At 39.5% G+C, this 18,682-nt stretch overlaps 1 protein-coding gene across 3 annotated transcripts in view; it reads left to right on the top strand.

Moving 5' to 3' along the window:
- LOC132813528 (protein MTSS 1-like) overlaps window positions 1-18,682 on the top strand; it is a 190,464-nt gene that overhangs the window by 153,374 nt on the left and 18,408 nt on the right. For all 3 annotated transcript variants that reach the window (XM_060823178.1, XM_060823190.1, XM_060823182.1), the window contains one exon: window positions 10,694-10,851. In XM_060823178.1, the coding sequence (XP_060679161.1) occupies window positions 10,694-10,851 (158 nt within the window). The remainder of the gene's footprint in view (window positions 1-10,693; window positions 10,852-18,682) is intronic.

The raw sequence follows: 18,682 nt of genomic DNA, 5'->3' as shown, positions 1-18,682 counted from the left end.
TGTCATGTCAGGGGCAAATGCCAGGAACCATGCTGACAGTGCTTGTCTGGGTGCACAATGGGCTTTTGAAAATGGCATCAGGTCCAGGGATGCCACTTAATTCCAGGATATCTGTTGAGTGGCAAGTTGCTGTGGCAACACACATGGTAAGATGCACTGGATCGGACATGAGAGAGGCTATGAGATGTGGAGTACAATTAATGTGGTGAGTTTGGTAAGCAATGAAGAGAAAACTCATACGGTGTCACATTAAGAAATCTGCCAAAATACTTGACAGAGATCTTATATGGCCAAAAATATTTAAGAGTTAGTCATCTGTAACTGAAATTTCTCGTGTGTGGTATATTCTAATAAATCTCCTCTGCACTTCTGTAGTCTCTTGACATCCTTCCTAAGTGTCATGTCTGGAATACTCCAACTCAAGGTTTATGAAGCCTTAGCATGACTTGCATGCTGTAAATGTTTTAAAAAAGTAAATCTCAATTGACGAGCTAGAATTACAATGTATAGATAATTTGCAACATCCATTATGTCTAGTTTCTGCAGTTATGTAATTTTTTGGAGGGAGACTTTGAAGGCTTTTAATTAACAATTGTAACTTTCTAGCATTGTGCTGATATAAATTTAATCTTTTTTAAACTTATTACAGAAAGTCTTCAATAAATTTGAAATATGTTGTTTCGAAAACGTTGATTTGTACTAAGTATGTAGGCATATGGATATCTTTTTTAATCTGAAAGTCGATGACAGATTGTATGTTTAGTGATTTGTTTTGTTACATTCTTGCATACTTCCATCACACAGACCTGTACTGAATAAGCTGACCAGAAGTGGTGTGTATAAATGGCTGTAAAATGATTACTTAGCTTTGTTTAAATTTAATATATTCATACTTTTGCTAAAATAAATTCCCATCAACTTTTTAATTTGCTGCTTACGGTTTTTCATGTGAATTAAATTATTAGGATAAGCAGGTTATCCTAAATTAGGCTTAATGTAAAAAGTGATTTGTGCGTCTTTCTTATATAATTCATTTTTGCCTTTATCTTATTAATACTTATAATTTTTCCTATATTCATTCTTATCTAGTTAAAATAATGCCACCAGATGGGATCAGTTGTTGTTCAGAAATATACTTGTGGCCTAAAAAGCCATGAGTGTGTATGTCACTGGTACAGTGCTATCAAAAGATTGATTGGCATTTTAATTGTGCCAATTGCATCAAATTATAAATGGATATACCATGAATGATGAACCTGCAATCTTATACGACAGTGTAATCAAACAAACATGTAACTTGACTGCAATATTATCATGTAGTTCTATTGAAGTAAAATAGAAGTTTGCACATTCATTTATAAATTGGCACAGAAGTGGATGCAGTTATTATGCATAACACCATGAATAGTTTGACTTATTCTTTTTCCCTTTCTGTACCAAATTTGCTGTGCCATATCTTCTGCTAGCTGATGTTTTTGGTAAGTTGAGCTCTATCCTGCTGACTGGTGATGAAAACCTTTTGTCGGATACATGTGTATAAATGACATTCACCAGTAACTGCCAGTCTGTTTCTTCCCTTTGCCTCTTTCCTACTCCCACCAAGAAAAAAAATCTTTGAATAATGTAATGATTTTATGCTGGCACCTTTGTTTAGAAATGAATAAAGAGTGGCATACTATGCAATATCTGTTCTATTGTTCCACAGTTCAAACCAAACCTGATGTACTGGATGAAGTACTTCAAACTACAATGTGATTGAAAAACATTAACTAAAAACATTTGCATTGTACCAATATATCATGAAGTTAGCTACTTTGGGATTAAATAGTGCCGGATAGTTTACAATAATATACCATAATTCTATAAATGTAATATGTAAAGGATTATGATGGTGAATGACTTGGTTTTCCTGAACATTTTGTGTCATTGGAGGTTAACAGCATTAAATTCCTAAGGAGGGATTTTTATTTTAAAATATCCAAAGGCATTTTATTTTTGTAAACTTTTCTTAAGAATTATAAATGAGTATTCATATTCACTAGTACGTAAGTTATGATACCACAAGAATGTGATTTGTCCACCATAAATGGTTTTAATATAAGTGCTAGTCGATCATGTTATATATACGTCCACTTCAAAGTTGTACACTTTTAATAAACCTTGATCCCTTTGAGTTCAGTAGGAAGTCTGGTTTTCAATAAATTGCTTCAGAGAAATTCAGGTGTGAACTGCTCACATTTTTGTAGCCATTAATTTATGTTCTTGAATTTACAACGTGTTCTGCTGAACAAGGCTTTCAAAAAGTAGTTACTTACTCATCTTCTCCACAACCATGTACAAAAAAAAAGTCTAAAAACATTCCCAGACTTCAGCAGTTTGCTGAAAAATGGCATTGAGAAATATTTAGGAACTATTAGCCCATAATTCTCAAATCTTTCCTCCCTATAGTCATCTCAAAATAGTGGGCCTTTTGAAGGGAACTTCTGATTTGTGAAATTAGTACATGCTTGTTAACAGAGAACGAGGTATAAGCTACAAATCTTTTAAGAGTTAGCAGTCAGATTTGAGAGCACATAATAGACAGGATAGGCCGCAAGTTGATCTGTTTGAGTAAGCAAGAAGAATAGCATTACTGCAATATCTGCTCCAATTTTCGAATGGATTTTTAATATTTTAGCTTAAATTCTTTTACTGATTTTATTTGACTGTTAAGGGCATAATGACACAATAGAGAAGTATTTTCATTAGTTGTACTCACATTATTGAAACAAGGACAGAACAGATTAAAAAACTTTGTATCACATTCGATTCAGATGGTCAGTTCCTGGAGTGGAGCATGATCTTACCACAACAAAAGCAACTAGTGCATTAATTTATGTAATGCATTTAAAATAGAAGTGCATCCAAAACCCTTTAAAGAACCATGCTGAAAGAAAAATTAAGGACAATGGAAATAAAATATTAGAAGCAGTGAGTCACAGAGTGCAGAGTTTAAGATCTAAATGACTGAATGTGTGACCACCAATAGTGTGGTATCAGATGAAGGGAAAAGAGCTCAGGTTAGAGGAACACTAAAGCTAAGTGCCACCATTAAACAAAGATTGGCAGCTCAAACCAGATCATGTATCAAAAGAGTTACTTTCAATAAATCTGCTGAAGTTATGCTAAGCCTTTGAAATGGTCCTCTATGTATGGTATTGCATTCATTTTTGATTGTGTGACATAATGCATTGACGATGGCAAGACTTGATTCCAAATATTAAGGTGAAGGTTTAAGAACCTTTAAGCTTTTTAGTCCAGGAAGATGAAATACAAACCTCATCAAATTATCTCCAATTTTAAAGGTAGATGGAAAAACTGGTTACTTCAGGGAACATGAACAAAGTATAACCAGAGAAATGGTAATGAATGATAAAATCTGGAACATGTATCAGGAAAAATACTTTAATCATAGAGAAATTTTTGGAATCATCTACTGAGCAAAACAAAATAGACTACCTAAAATTATTTAAAATGCCACAAGTTAATTATGATACAGAAGTTAATGTATTAGATGGATGACCTGCAGTAGACAAAATGTTGTTTTCTTATACATAATTTGTGGCATTTCCCCATTCTTTTTTGTCCACTTCCAAGGCACTGAACTTGCTTGGGTTGCATTGGTGCTAACCTGTGACTTGTGTACTTACCTGTCAATTATTCATGCCTGACCTTGAGCCGCAGCATGCTGTTTTGGCTGTTTGGAACAACACAGACAACCTGGGTAACAAATGTTAGACAGACACCTGCGTACATATTTCTAACAGAGTTTATTGTATAGCGCTGAATAATAAAAAAGCCAACAATCAATTTCATCCTCCAAATACAACAGCTGCGCCTCCTGTGATCAGCTAATCACACCCAGTTTGGCATTTGAAACTATTAAATGTTTATATTTGGTATAAATTACATAAAGTACTTTTGAATAGATATCACAAACCACGAAGATTTTGGACTTGAACTGAAGACAACTTACAATTGAGTTTACATATTATGTTTATGTTGAAATAAGTTAAAGGGACTTAAATTTTTGGATGTGAACAGTGAATTTTATATTTTTTGCTTAGTTTTATGTTTTGCTCAGCACTTTGATTATATAAGCATCTTGTGTTCTGAAAAATTGAGTTGCAAGTGATTTAGAAGTAGCTATAATTCAATGCCTTTGGTTCAAAACTATTGACATTTACACTATTTAGCATGTATGTAAATAACACATCATAATGTGGCTTAATGAGTTTTACTCTCAAGCCAATTAAAAGACCATGCTTCATTAGTTACTGTCGAATCAGCGGTTTTACAAACCATTGCCCGATTGTAAAACATCCACGTGAGGATTTGAAAAGTTGATTGCCTTAAGGTTTAAAATAAAGGTCTGCCAAGCATTATTAATATTTTGAACTGAAGAGGAGTTAACAACTTTATGGGTTGGGGTAATCTCAGAATGAAAGGAATGTTTGTGGAGAATAGTGTTAGCAAGGGCAATCTTCTTATATGCATCATAATCCTTTACAAACCTTCTGGTTTCTTCTGCCCAATAAATTTATTTGCCACTGGATAGCATACAGCACGACCAATCTTGTTTTATTCAGCTCAGCCAATTCAGAAGTAAATGTCCTTTCATTACATATTTGCCATTTTAGTAAATTATTTTGCCATTATGATCAGGTTGAGTGGGATTGCTTTGAAGCCGTCCCCACTTGGATTGGTTCTATGAGGCAAAGGGAGTTGAAACAACCCTGTACCTGCAGTTCATGTGTTCCTTTTCTTCTCTCACCTCATTCTCCACCATCCCTCTACCCAAAACTAAACGTCTGTGTAGTAGCTTTGTTTGTGGTTAATTGTTCCTGCTGCACTATCTTAATGTTCTGTGAGTGGATGTACACTGAAGTATTATTGGTAATCAAATTATAGAGGCACAGTAATTTATAACTTAAGCATGTCAATTATGTCTTGTCCTGATATTTCACTACATGTTTACTTCAAACATTTAGGTGTGCTTTTGTTGTTTTGTGGTGGATTAACAATAATTTTAAAAGGAGTCAAGGTTAAGTTTGCATTTTTAAAAGTCTAGTTTAAAAGATCAGTTTAAATATGCTTTTTGTTCTCAGTGAGAAATCAGAAGCTGAATATTCATGTTAAAGATTTTTGGAATGCAACAAAATGTACTAGATCTTTTCCTGAAAAGACCTCAAGTTCCATTAGCCTTTCTCATTTATTGAACATCTGAGAAAATTTCAATGTAAGCGGGTATATTGTCACCTGAAATGCTGCCATTAAGTATTCATTTCTGCTAATGTCTGTTTCTTTTCAAATCTACTGGAATATATTATTACATTACATTTATCTTTATAAAACTGGAAAATCTGATGGAACTTTTACAGTGTACAACATTTGAGAATCAAATCTGTAGCAGTGATTCAGTCATAAAGTTTTTTCTGCTTGGATGATAAATCTTTGCTTTTGTATGAAATGCTGATGTTCACTTTATTGCAATCTTTTCGAAATAGAATAGCTTCAAATGAAGAATGTTTGTATTTCAATTTTGTTGGAAGAAAAGATAAGCTGAGAAACCTAATCATGGGCAAAAACAAATTGCAGGAAATGTTCTACCTGTCTGGCAACATCTGTGGAGAGAGAGCAGAGTTAACATTTTTGGGTCCAGCAACCCATCTTCAGACCTCATGATAACTAGGCAAAGGTTGATATATATGCTGAAAATGGGGTAGGGGGAGGGGGGTGGTGGGGTTGGTGGCAGTGGAAGTGCAAGTAAGTGATAGGTGACGATGGAGTCCAGAGAGAGAGAAGTTTGACTTGGAAGAATCAGTATCTACAGATGGGTGCCTTTAGTGGCTGACAATGTTTTCTGTTGTGGCAGAAGCCCATGTGATGACAAGGTCTGGTTTGGATTGGGGTAAGGACATGAGAGAAAATGTTCAGGCCCTAAAATTGTTGAACTTGATATTGAGTCCAGAAGGCTGCAGAGTTCCCAAATGGAAAGTGAAAATCTGTTCTTCCAGCTTGCGTTGAGCTTCGCAGGAGCACTGCCGCAAGCCAGAAACACCGACGTTAGGTAGGAGCACAGTAGTTTGCTGAAACGGCAGGCAGCCCAGGGTAATTTTTGCAGAAGGCATGTGTATTCTGCAAAGCAGTTGCTTAGCCTACTCTTTGTCTCCCCAGTGTAGAACAGACTACATTGTTAACATCAAATACAGTAAACTAGATTGAGTGAATTGCTCCTTTACCTGGAAGATGTGCTGGTGCCTTAGATTAGAGGAAAGAAGTAAAATGGGCATTGTGCACCCTCTGTGATTGCATGGGAAGGTGCATTGGGAGTGTGAGGAGGGGTTGGGAGTGGAGGATGATTGGACTAAGTTGTTCCACATGGAATGGTCAGTGCAGAAAGCCAATAGGGGAGGAGAGGGGAATATATGTGTTGTGGTGACATCCCTGCTGAAGGTGATGGAAATACTGGATAAATGATTCTTTGGATGGTAGGTAAGTAAAGACCAGGGGGAGGGAAGAGAAGGGATAAAGGCGAGTGTCATTGGATCAGATGGGATTGAGATGGTTCTATTCCATTCTTCCAGTTTCTCCTTTACAAGGAGCAGGGTGTGAGGATGTGTAGTTAAGGTAACTGTTGGAGTTTGTGGGTTTGTAGTAGATATTGGTGGCCGCCCTGTCCGCTGAAATGGAAACAGACATATCGAGGAAGCAAAGGGAGGAGTTAGAGATGGACCAGGTGAGGTGAGAACAGGATGGAAATTGGAATTGAAATTAATAAGCTTTTCCAATTCTAGATGAAAGAGGGAAACAGCACTAATGATGTCATTGATGTACTGGAGAAAACATTGTAGCTGGTACCTACAAAGAGACGGGCATTATCTGGGATCCAAGCAGGTACCTATGGCCACACATTTGACCTGAAGAAAGTGAGAGGAGTTGAGAGCGAAATTGTTCAAAGTGAGGATGATCTTGGCCAGATAGGGGAGGGTGGTAGAGTATGGGAACAGTTCAGGCATTTTTTTTCTGGGAAGAAGCCAAGTGCTCGGAGACCATCCTGAAATGGGATGGACATGTAAGGGATTAAGCATTCATGGGTGACGAGGAAGCAGCTGGAGCCTGCGAGCTGAAAATTTCAGAGACTGACAAAGCATCAGAAGAATTATGAAATAGACGGGAAGAGTTTGTTCAAGGGGAGGTGTGAAGTGATGAGTTCCATGGGGCAGGAGAAGCAGAAACTGGGCAGTCCTGTTGATGAATTTTGGGAAGAAGATTGAAGCAGGCTGTGTGGGGTTGGCAAACTGAGCTTGGAGGCAGGGGCAAGGGGAGATCACCAGATAAACTGAGATTAATGACTTTGGAGGACACAGTATCCTGGTGTTCAATGATGGGATCATGTTGCAGGGGGAGGCAAGAGGAAGTGTCTAAGAGCTGGCACTCAGCCTCCACAACGTAGAGATTAATATACCATACCATAATAGCACCACCCATGTCAGCAGACTTGATTACAAAGTCTGGGGTGGATCTGGAGCACAGAGTACAGTCTTTCAGAGGGAGATGGCTAAGGGGTGGGGGAGTCAAAGAAATTGAGGTTGACAGTTCTCCATGAACAGATCAAGTACATGTAAAAGGCTAGAGTGCAGGTAAAGAAAGAGTGTTGGAAGCAGATTTGATTAGATTAGATTACTTACAGTGTGGGAACACACCCTCAGCCCAACAAGTCCACTACGACCCTCCGAAGAGCAATCCACCCAGACCCATTCCCCTACATTTACCCCTTCACCTAACACTATGGGCAATTTAGCATGCTAATTCACCTAAGCTGCACATTTTTTGGAGTGTGGGAGGAAACCGGAGCACCCAGAGGAAGCTCATGCAGACACTGGGAAAATGTGCAAACTCCACACAGACAGTTGCCTGAGGTGGGAATTGAACCCGTCTCTCCTGCGCTGTGAGGCAGCAGTGCTAACCACCGTGCCATGAATACATCTGTGAGACAGCAAGAAGAGTCTTGTTTGGAAAAATGGAGGAGGCGGAGGTGACGGAACAAGACTTCACTGTCCTATCATGCCTGAAATTCATTGAGACGGGGGTGCAACGGGATAAAACTAAGACCTTTACTGAGTACAGAACATTCAGCATCAGAGTGTGTAAGGTCAGAAACATTAGTAAATACACAACAGGAGTATGGTTAGGTGAGGGGATGAAGATTCCAAAGGGATGTGAGCATCTCTGAATTGTTGCAGCTTAATGATTGAAAGGAAAAGGTTTCCTGTTATAACATTAAATGAGTTGGAGGATGAAGTAGGGGGCAGGGCAACTCTCAACCAATATGAGACAGTGCTGATGGAGAGAGAGGTCGAGAATGTGCATTCGGCGATACATGGCACTGAGTGTGGAGCTCAGAATGTGGCAAGAACAGCTGCCTGCCGAGTGATGTGTATTCTGCTTCAGGATGGTCACAGAGAAGCCTGTGATCCTGGGTGGATTCAAACTTGAAAGATGAAACTTCAATCAGAATCCATATTGGAGTGAGTCTGAGCTGGAGATAGTCACTGAGGATTGTGATATGGCTGTGGAAGTGAGTTTTAGCAAATACCTTGTCAAACACCAGAAGTGACACAAAGAAAATGATGGTGAACAATAAAAATAGATTAGAACAGAAATCCTGTCGGAGAGACGAGCAGAACTACTTCAAGGTGGCATGCCTGGAAGAGATATGGCAGAGAGTTAATTAAAATTAAAAAAAACAAAGATACTGGCAATCATGATCAAAAACTGAAAAGTTCAGCAGGTCTGGCAACATCTGTGGGGAGAAGACAGAGGTTATGTTTTGGGTCCAGTGATCCTCCTTCAGGACTAATCGTAGCTAGGCAAAAGTTGGTGTGTATATATATATATATGTGGAAAATGTGGTTAGTGGAGGGTGGGGAGGAGAAATCTGATAGGTAGAGATGGAGCCCAGAGAAAGAGAAAAACACAGGCAAAGGAATGGGTAATCATACCCATTGTTCCCCTTCCTGGTCTACTTTCTACTGAGTTAGACAAGGTCAAAAATCACACAACACCAAGTTGTAGTCCAATGGGTTTACCTGAAAACACTAACTTTCGGAGCGCTACCCCTTTATCAGAAGCTAGTGAGTGAAGAAAGCCTTAGACACAGAATTTATAAGGATCTTTATAAATTCTGTCTCTAAGTTCTTCCTCTTTCACTAGCATCTGATAAAGCTAATGTTCTCAAATAAACCTATTGGAATATGACCTGGTATCGTATGATTTGTGACTTTGTTAACCTTCCAAAGGATCTGTTCCCCTCCTGGGCACTTTAGTCCAGTCCTCCACCACACCCAACAGGTCCCCACACCCTCATAGCATCTTCCCATACAATTGCAGAGAGTGCAATACCTGCCCACTTACTTCCTTCACACTATCCAAGGCCCCAAACACGCCTGTGGGTAAAGCAGCAATGTACCTGCACTTCAATCAATCTAGTTTCCTGCAATAGCTAATCACAATGTGTTCTGTTCTGTACTGGGGCGATGAAACACAGGTGTTCTGCAAAGTGGCCGCCCAGTCTATGTTATGTCCACAAAAATGACCCTGATCTTTCTGTTGCCTGCCACTTCAATGCATCAGTGTTTTCTGACCAATGTCTCTGTGTCTTCCAATAGTACTGTAGAAATGCTCAGCACAAGCTGGAAAAACAGCATTTTCCTGCTTGGGGAGCCTACATAGCCTTCTTGACCAATATCAGTTTCAATAATTTTAGGGCCTGAGCACTCTTTCCCACAGCCTTACCCCAACCCCCACACACCAGACCTTGTCATCAAATGGGCTGTTGCCACAAACAACCTATTGTCAACCACTAAGCTATTGATTCTCCTACACTACTTTTAACCATTTCTTTGTCTACCCAACTGTATTTCTGTCTTTATGTAGGAGCAGTTTATTTTTAGAGCTGATGAAGAGTCATCTAGACTCAAAATATTAGCTTGCTCTCTCTCCATGGACGCTGCCCCATCCACTGGATTCTCCAGCATTTGTTGTTTTCGCAATTAGTTGACCTATAATACTAACCTCAAATTTTATTGGTTATCTACACACCATAAGCCTTTACACCGGCTGCAAATTCAAAGCAAAAATGTGAAGGACTCAGTGCCAGATAGCCTAATTTATATCTAAATCTTAGAACCCAAATCTAAACACTCAGCAGAGCCAACAATGTAAGAGAACAGAAAATTAAAAAGAACATTGTCCACACATCCACAACAGTGTATATCAAATTGTAAGCTGTTTTTACAAGATTGCTTGATTTACATTTCTTTCAGTTTGGTGTCTGAATTTAAAGAAGACTTCTCCTTTTAGGCAATCAAAGTTGTTTGTGCAATTAATTAATTTCATTCCTAATCACTCCTGTGTTTTTGTTAAATATCACAGAGGCTAAAAACTAAAACAAAACCAGTAAATGCAAGAAATCCTCAGCAGGTTGGTCAACATCTGCAGAGAAAGGACAGATCAGATAACGTTTTGCATATAGATGAGGTTAAAACACTCCCATTGGCTTGTTAACATGTCGTGAGGACAAAAAAGGGAAAGTGAAATCCATTAATGTACTGGTTTGAAATGGATCATTATTTCTGTAATTTTTTTTCAGGAAAGGGAGACATTCAACCCCAGCTGGACAGTGCTTTACAAGATGTAAATGATAAATACCTTCTGCTTGAAGAGACAGAAAAACAAGCTGTTCGCAGAGCCCTCATTGAAGAACGCAGTCGCTTTTGTGCTTTTGTTTCCATGTTGCGACCTGTGGTTGTAAGTTTGTTTCTTGTTGCACTTAATCAGGAAGAATGTATTTGCTTTTGTAAATGTATAAACATTGCTAAAAAGGATCTGTTGCATTGGGTGGTTAAAAGAAATGTTGAGGATTCACTCATTTTACCCCAGTTCATGGATTTTAAAATCATTCTCTACTTCTGTTGGAAACCAGACTATCTTCATCATGTTACGCATATTCACTGCACCCTTCCGAATACCCTCAACGCGCACGCACATATGCGCATACACATGTACATGCACACCCGCACATATGCACGCACACACATCAATTAAAATAGGAAACATTAAAAAAATGCAGAATTTTGTTTTGAAAAAGAGCACTTTTTACCAATATTTATTAGCTCTTGAAGGAAAAATGGGAAAAGTATCAAGTATTCACTCAGCTTTTTGGCACATATGATTCAATGAAAGGTAGACAGTTGTCAGTTGGACATTTGCAGAAATGGTTCATCCAGGAATATTGAGAACTCAGAGGCTTTGCAAGTTGTATCAGTTTTTCAGATCTCTCACTGCATCATCCAAAAGGGTTTTCTGTGAAAGATAGAGTTGGGTTGCTTCTCTCTACTCGTAGTATGTATCCCAACGATTTACAAAGCCATAAATTTAGACATGTGATTTCCAGTAAAGAAGTCTAAGCAATTAACTTGCATCATGTGACCTCCAAGAGCATATTAAAAGAGTTTGAATGTCTTGAGAGTGACCTTTTTTTTCTATTATTCCTGATGAAGGGCTTTTGCCCGAAATGTCAGTTTTCCTGCTCCTCGGATGCTGCCTGACCTGCTGTACTTTTTCAGCACCACTCTGATCTAAACTCTAGTTTCCAACATCTACAGTCCTCAATTTTGCCTATTTTATTAAAAGAAACTAGCCCAGGTATTTTTTCATTCCTAATTAACTACTGTCCACAACTCTTATAACATGAATCTTCAAAACAAATTAATAATGAAATGCCTTCATAAGAATTTTGAAACAAGAAATGACAGCACTAAGAATTAAAGCTACCAAAGATGGCTTGACTGTTCCGCTTGGTAGAAACACTGCAGGAGCTTTTAAGTTTAAGCACTTTGTGGTTTAACAGTTCAAGACACCATTGACATTGAGGGCTTATTCCAAGGAGAATGTGTACGTCATTTGTAATTCAAATAAAGCCTGTATGGCAGGGGCACTGTTATAAGAATGGTTCTCTCTGTCCACAATGCCGCCATAGAGGGCATATTGCACCAGAGAAATTCTGACCTTCAAGACATTGCTTCTCTTGAATAATTGCCCAGGTTTTTCTGTCAGCCTTGATGAATTGTCTGTTAGCGGGCGGCACGGTGGCACAGTGGTTAGCACTGCTGCCTCACAGCGCCTGAGACCCGGGTTCAATTCCTGACTCAGGCGACTGACTGTGTGGAGTTTGCACGTTCTCCCCGTGTCTGCGGTTTCCTCCCACAGTCCAAATACGTGCGGGTCAGGTGAATTGGCCATGCTAAATTGCCCGTAGTGTTAGGTAAGGGGTAAAATATAGGGGTATGGGTGGGTTGCGCTTCGGCGGGTCGGTGTGAACTTGTTGGGCCGAAGGGCCTGTTTCCACACTGTAAGTAATCTAATCTAATCTAATCTAATCAAAGATGCTTTTTCTGCCACCCAGTGTGGCTTCACACCTCCATTCCATGAATCATGGAGGAATAGCAGCATTAAAGGTCTACAACCTTTCTTGTACCTTTTCACAACTCAACATGGCAGCAGATGGTGAGAATATATCATCTCTCAGGGAATTTTGACATAGCTTCAGCAAACAGGAGCTTCAACAATACTGTTGATTCATTAGATGGAATCATGTTATTGTGTCTGAGCAATGTGTGACTGTGGCTTGATTTGAGCCGAAAAATGTGGCACTGGAAAAATCACAGCCGGTCAGGCGATATTTCAGGCATGAGGCCTTTATCAGGAAGGGCCAATGCCTGAAACATCGACTCTCCTGTTCCCTAAATGCTGTTTGACCCGCTGTGCTTGTTCCAGAACCACACTTTATGATCCTGACTCTCCAGCATTTGCAGTCCTCACTTTCTCTTGTGGCTTGAATGGGTCAGTGACCAAGGAGAATCTCTCAGTACAGACTCTGAGGTTCAGTGTAAAATCATCACCTTTTAGAGGCAAGTTCATTTTTATGACATGGTTGAGGCTCATGTGTGGGAATTGCTTGCATTCCACAGAGAGGAATTTTCTAGTGAAAATTCAATGCAGCTACAAAGTCAGTGAGCAGAAGAGGAATATTAAGCTGATTGAGCAGTTGTGTGCCACCTTGAACTTAATTCCTAATCAGAATCCTCCAACATAAGTCAATAGGCCTCACAGAAGAGGGGCAAGATCTTCTGTGACACCATGCAGGCACCTCACATCAACACCAGCAGTGTCTTCAAAAGATCCATCACATGCAGTGGCAAAGATGATCTAACAGTAGGGTCTTCCCTCATGCTGACATGTCCAGTATCCAGGCTCTAAATCACTCAAAGACATCTGTATGGAATTTTTTTTTTGTTATGCCCTCAAAGCATCCAAGAGGAAGTCAAATGTCTTCACCAACTAAAATTTGGTTGTCAATTCATTTAGATGCAGAACACACTGTCTGTGACATATTGAGGCTAAGTCGAGGTGGTGGAAGGAATGAAAGAACCTCTAAGCCACACATCTAACTGATATTCTGACCACCATGTAGAGCAGAGTTTCAGTTCTGAGATATTTAATAAGTTCAATAAATATTGTCTAGTTTGAATTTATGAAGTATTTTTAGTTATTTTAATTATTTTATTTTGCAAGCTATTTCCAAGCACTTCATATGAATTTCAGCATATGCATTTGTTTCTGTAGATACAAGATATTTGAAGGAGCCCAACTCCAGCTTTAGCGCCAATTCCTCTCAGTACCCATGATTCACTTAGTTGCTTTACTGAAAGAAGAGATTTACATACATAAACGTAATTTTTAACTGAGGGCTTGTGGTTGGATCTCTGGGATGGGCCTTGATCTCACTCCTATTGACTAGGAGTCAGTGCTACAACTGAGCTTTGGCTGAAGCCATGTAGAAAAGTGGCCGTAACAAAATATGCATTCTGACATCTGAGCAAAGACTATTAAATATTCATTTCACCAAAATTTTTAAATTGCCTGAAATTCTTTGCACCAATATAAAAAAAATTGCTTTGTGTGATAGTGTAAAACTAAATATTCTGCATGATAGAGAAGACTTGTTTTTTCCACCCTTTCCCGGTCATCAAAACAACACTGACAATTGCTGTTCTAAAGTTTGGACAGTCTTTCCACACACTCCCCCTTTCAGTTCTGCTAGCAAAATCATCTGATTTTCTTGTTCTGCTGATAGTCCATTCACCTGTCTGCAGTTCGAGGTGTGAAACTTGCCCCAGACTTGAAAGTCAGCCAGATATACTCTTAGTGCCAATCATGAAGTTGGGAATTGAAAGGTAATGTGAGCTCACTCAAGTCTGCAGTGCTTTTCAGCTGAGAGAGAGAGCCTCCAAAATCAATATGAATGCTGGTTCTTTGTATGCAGTAGTGCCTATAAACAGGGTTGATTATGAATTAATCTTCAAGCCAAGATTAGTGCCACATGCCCAGAAATCCAAATTGCAGTTTATGAGAACATTGGTGGTTAATTCTGTTCAAAAACTGGAGGATGGCTATGGTTAACAGTGGGTGTGCCTTTGGCTGACTCTTTACATTGTCAGAGCAGATGAATAAGGCAACTGATCAACTTTACAGCACTAAAGACTGTTGCCAATGGAAGAAGTGAAAATTACCTTTTGCCTGTCATTGTAGGCAGTTGTGACTATGGACACTTGTGGTTCTATTGTATTGCCAAATGATTGTTGGAGTTTATTTACTAAGTTTGTAGAAGGTAGAGATAGATAACAACAGTGTGATGCATAATTTGACATATTCACTTGTGTTTCTTCTTTTAGGTCAGGTTTGTACTTCAAAGCTATGCTATGATTAATAACACTGACATCAAAATCACATTCTAACACACAAATGAGCAGTTTTCCTTATTCAATTATAAAAGATAATGAACTAAGACCATTTAATTGAGTATAATTGAATAGTCAGCATTGAAAGAAAGTCAGGTAATTTTAAGTAATTAAGCATTAAATACTAATATTACAAAACCGCTTTTCATGAATAAAATGAACACTTTTATGTAGTTGGTCAATTAACTGTATAATTGTTTGTGTTTCATTTCCTCAAAACAAAACTATGCAACATTCTGTACACTTCATTTTGCAGACATTCCTTGTTTTGTAAAGCACAAGAACACTTGAACCAACTTCCCCTTAAATGTTGTCCACTTTTAATTCAAATTACACAACTGCTATCTGATAATTTAAATATTTTTTGAGAAAAATGAAATTGGTAGTAGTATGATGGTATAATTCGCAAATCATAGTGCAAATGATTTTTCAACATGGGATTAATTTTAAAATAAATTTTGAATTTACAACTCTGATTGATGGGAAGAGACGTTACTTCAGTTCCATATGTTGATGTATGTTACTACCAGGGTATGAGTAACCACAAAGCTAATCTCTAGAATTGAAGGTCTGTACTATGATGAATGGTTGAGAAACTTGGTCTAAACTTTTCCCTGTATTTTGTAACAGGGTACATATGACAATAATTAAATCAAAACAAGAATTCCTCAGTAGAATCCTAGAGCTAACTATCTTCAGCTGCTTCTTAATAAGCTTCCATCCATAATAAAATCAGAAATGGAGATGGTCTGTGATAATCACACCATGTTTGGCAGCTTTCATGACCCCTCAGATAAAGAAACAGCTGATGTCCATATGCAATGAGATTTGGATGTTAATCAGACTTGGACTGATGGGTAGCAAGTAATATCCACATCATCGAAGAGCCAGGCAATGTCAGTCTCCAGCAAGAGAGAATCTAATCATTGCTCCTTAACATTTAATGGCATTATCATTGCTGAATTTCCAATCATCAAATTCCTTGACCAAAAATTGAACTGGGCCAGCAATATAAATACTGTGGCTCACTGGCTAAATGGACTGTTTCTATTCCTAAATTCCTTTTACCGTGGTGGTCATAGTTTATGTTGCTCTCCCGAGTGACGATAAAGTCCATCTAATCTCAGTGTCTAGATCTTGGATGCATCAAAGTGTCTTTGTTCTCATCCTTCTGCCTAAAGATACAGTTAATGATTGACATATTTCAGCAGTTGGAAACACTGCGAAGCATGCCATTTTGCGTTCTCATATTCTTTGATCCCGTATTGAAGTTTACAATGCTGAAATTGTCCTCCTGTGGAATTTGCAATAGTTCTGCCCAAACCCTTGTAGAATTTGTCTTTGATATCCTCAGGACTAATAAGTGAGCATATGCGCCATTGATTGTCACATACTTATTCACATGTGATAAGTATCAAGTCATGGGGTTTTTCTTTCCTCCAGGGAGAGTATTCAAATATTTAGCAGGATCTTATTCTTTAGCTTGCAAATCCAAAATAATATGTAATTGCTGATAGTTCTGTTAGCTGACTCTCCTTAGCTAGTTGGGTGAGCTGAAAGCAGCATCATCAGTATGGTATACAGGTTATCACAATGCCAGCCACAAAAGTACCATCCCGTAATTGGAAGCTGTTGTCTTTATCAAGTAGAGATCGTATGTTCTACGAAACCAAGTTGTAGTGATTGGAACCAGCTGGACCTTGTTGACTTTGAGGTCCTGGATTGCAGTTGTTTACCTGGGCCAATCAGGAATCCCTGGCCAATCAAATGTAGCTGCCGGAGGGGAGGGCCTCTGCAGCAAGGGTGACCCGGGTTGGGGATGTGCTGCATGGTAATGGTCTGAGCTGGATACTGCTGCAGGATTTAGTGAGCAGGGCAGTGGTAGACGTCCAGTTCTCGACCACTGCCATTCGACACCTTAAAACGCGGTGCTCGGATCTGACAGATGGAGGATGCTCACATGTGCGGTGGAATTCCGTCCACACGTCCCCCTGCCTGAATGGAATTTCACATTGGCCCCAAGCTCTGTACCTCCCTTGAGAGTCTGTGCCCCACATCTGCGCCAACTCAAGGTTTTGAGTGTAGTTCCATTTTAAGAATGTAAAATAGCGGACCATATATTGACTGCTGTTGCATACCATCCACCTCTTCGCCCTTATCCATCCCCTGGACACGCCTTGACATGCCCATTTGCCACCAGTCATTTGAGATCCCCAGTGGAGGGTCTCTACATGGGAGTCCTCCCCCTTTCGCTTGGTGATATGGGGTGGAGGGTGTTGCACGCAGCAGTCCCGTGTAACTGTAGATTGCGGTTGTTCTCGGACTCTCAACCCAACTGCTTGTTCTGTGGAGTCCATGGACCATGTGTATATACAGGGTGTGGGCGTTTAAACTCCCTTTTTAGTTTCCTTAAAGACCTTCTTTTATGTTTTGGTTGCACTTCAGCCCCACGCTCCTGATTTTTGGACACTCGGTGCGGGGGGGGGGCGTGGAGGGCAAGTCAAAGGACCACCTCGTGGGTCCGCTCCTGGGCCTGGCCAAACTGGCCATAAACAGGTCCAGGCAGTGGGCCGTGGAGGGGGTTGTTAGGGCCGATTGCCTGCCACTCTTCCACAGTTATGTCCAGGCCTGGATGTCTCTGGAGAAGGAACATGCGGTGCCCACGAACACCCTCGAGGTTTTCAGGGAGAGGTGGGCACTGTGGGGTGTGGAGTGTTTTATTTCCTCCTCGGACTCTATTTTGATTTAATCCTTGCCCTCCTCTTTGCTTTTTTTAATCACTTAGCATTCCCCTTTGTTGAGAATGGCACTGCTTGTCACTAGCCACTCGGGTGTTTCTTTTCTTCCTGATGGTGGAATATGAATAAAGATTTATGCACTTGTTGTTCTTCACTGTGTCCTATACCTGCACGCACACATGACATGGGTGCTGGAGAATAAATAAGCATTATTGCTGTTAGGTGCTTGTATGGGGGTTAAAGATAAAAGAGAGGAAAAAAAAACAGAAGCTTAGAATCTCCTCAGTTCAGGTGCCTGGAAAAGTAAAGTATGAACAGGGTATTTAGAAAAAGAGGAAAAGAACAAATAAACAGGGATTTGGAATCTACTCTGTTCAAGTGACTGACACCAAGCTAGCTGGCCACAGTCAGTGTACATGACAAGTAAATAGAAGGTGACTTAATGATGGGATACTGGCCCCTGTGTAGTTATTTCATAAGTAGAGGTTCTATTTTTGTTTTTTTGCATTGCTTGCAATACAGTTTAGTGTGGGTGAAGGTATTAAAGGAGTGTTTTTCAGAGTATAATTGGATTTGTGTGAAACTCACTGTAAAGCGTGTCCATGAAAGCACCCGTGCATGAGTTAATTACTGTAACAATGTATTATATTTGGCTAGCTCCGTACATTCTCGGTCTTGCACAGCCTTTCCTTGTGGCTTGACAAATCAAGATGACCGGTGATATGCTTGATAGTTGCAATCAACAGTAGCACTTTCTGCATCAATGCTATTGAACTTTAGAGCTGTTCAAATAGACGTCTTGCAGTGCTTTCAGTACCAATACAGTAGATGAAATCATATTACTGCATCTGTCAAGGCAACTTTTTTCACTGGACAGTTGGAGATGGGCATTATTCCTCACACGAGAACTTGGCCTGAATAATATCTTCTTCTGGAGTGGCCTGTGAATTTATCAAGTTGTGGATGCTGCTTTACACAAATAGCTATACAATGCCATAGATGAGTGTCAAGAACCATCCAGCTATGAAGTAGGATGTGGCT

The sequence above is a fragment of the Hemiscyllium ocellatum genome, chromosome 4, assembly GCF_020745735.1.
Source record: "Hemiscyllium ocellatum isolate sHemOce1 chromosome 4, sHemOce1.pat.X.cur, whole genome shotgun sequence".
Classification (NCBI taxonomy): Eukaryota; Metazoa; Chordata; class Chondrichthyes; order Orectolobiformes; family Hemiscylliidae; genus Hemiscyllium; species Hemiscyllium ocellatum.
This window is presented reverse-complemented; position numbering and strand designations above follow the sequence as displayed.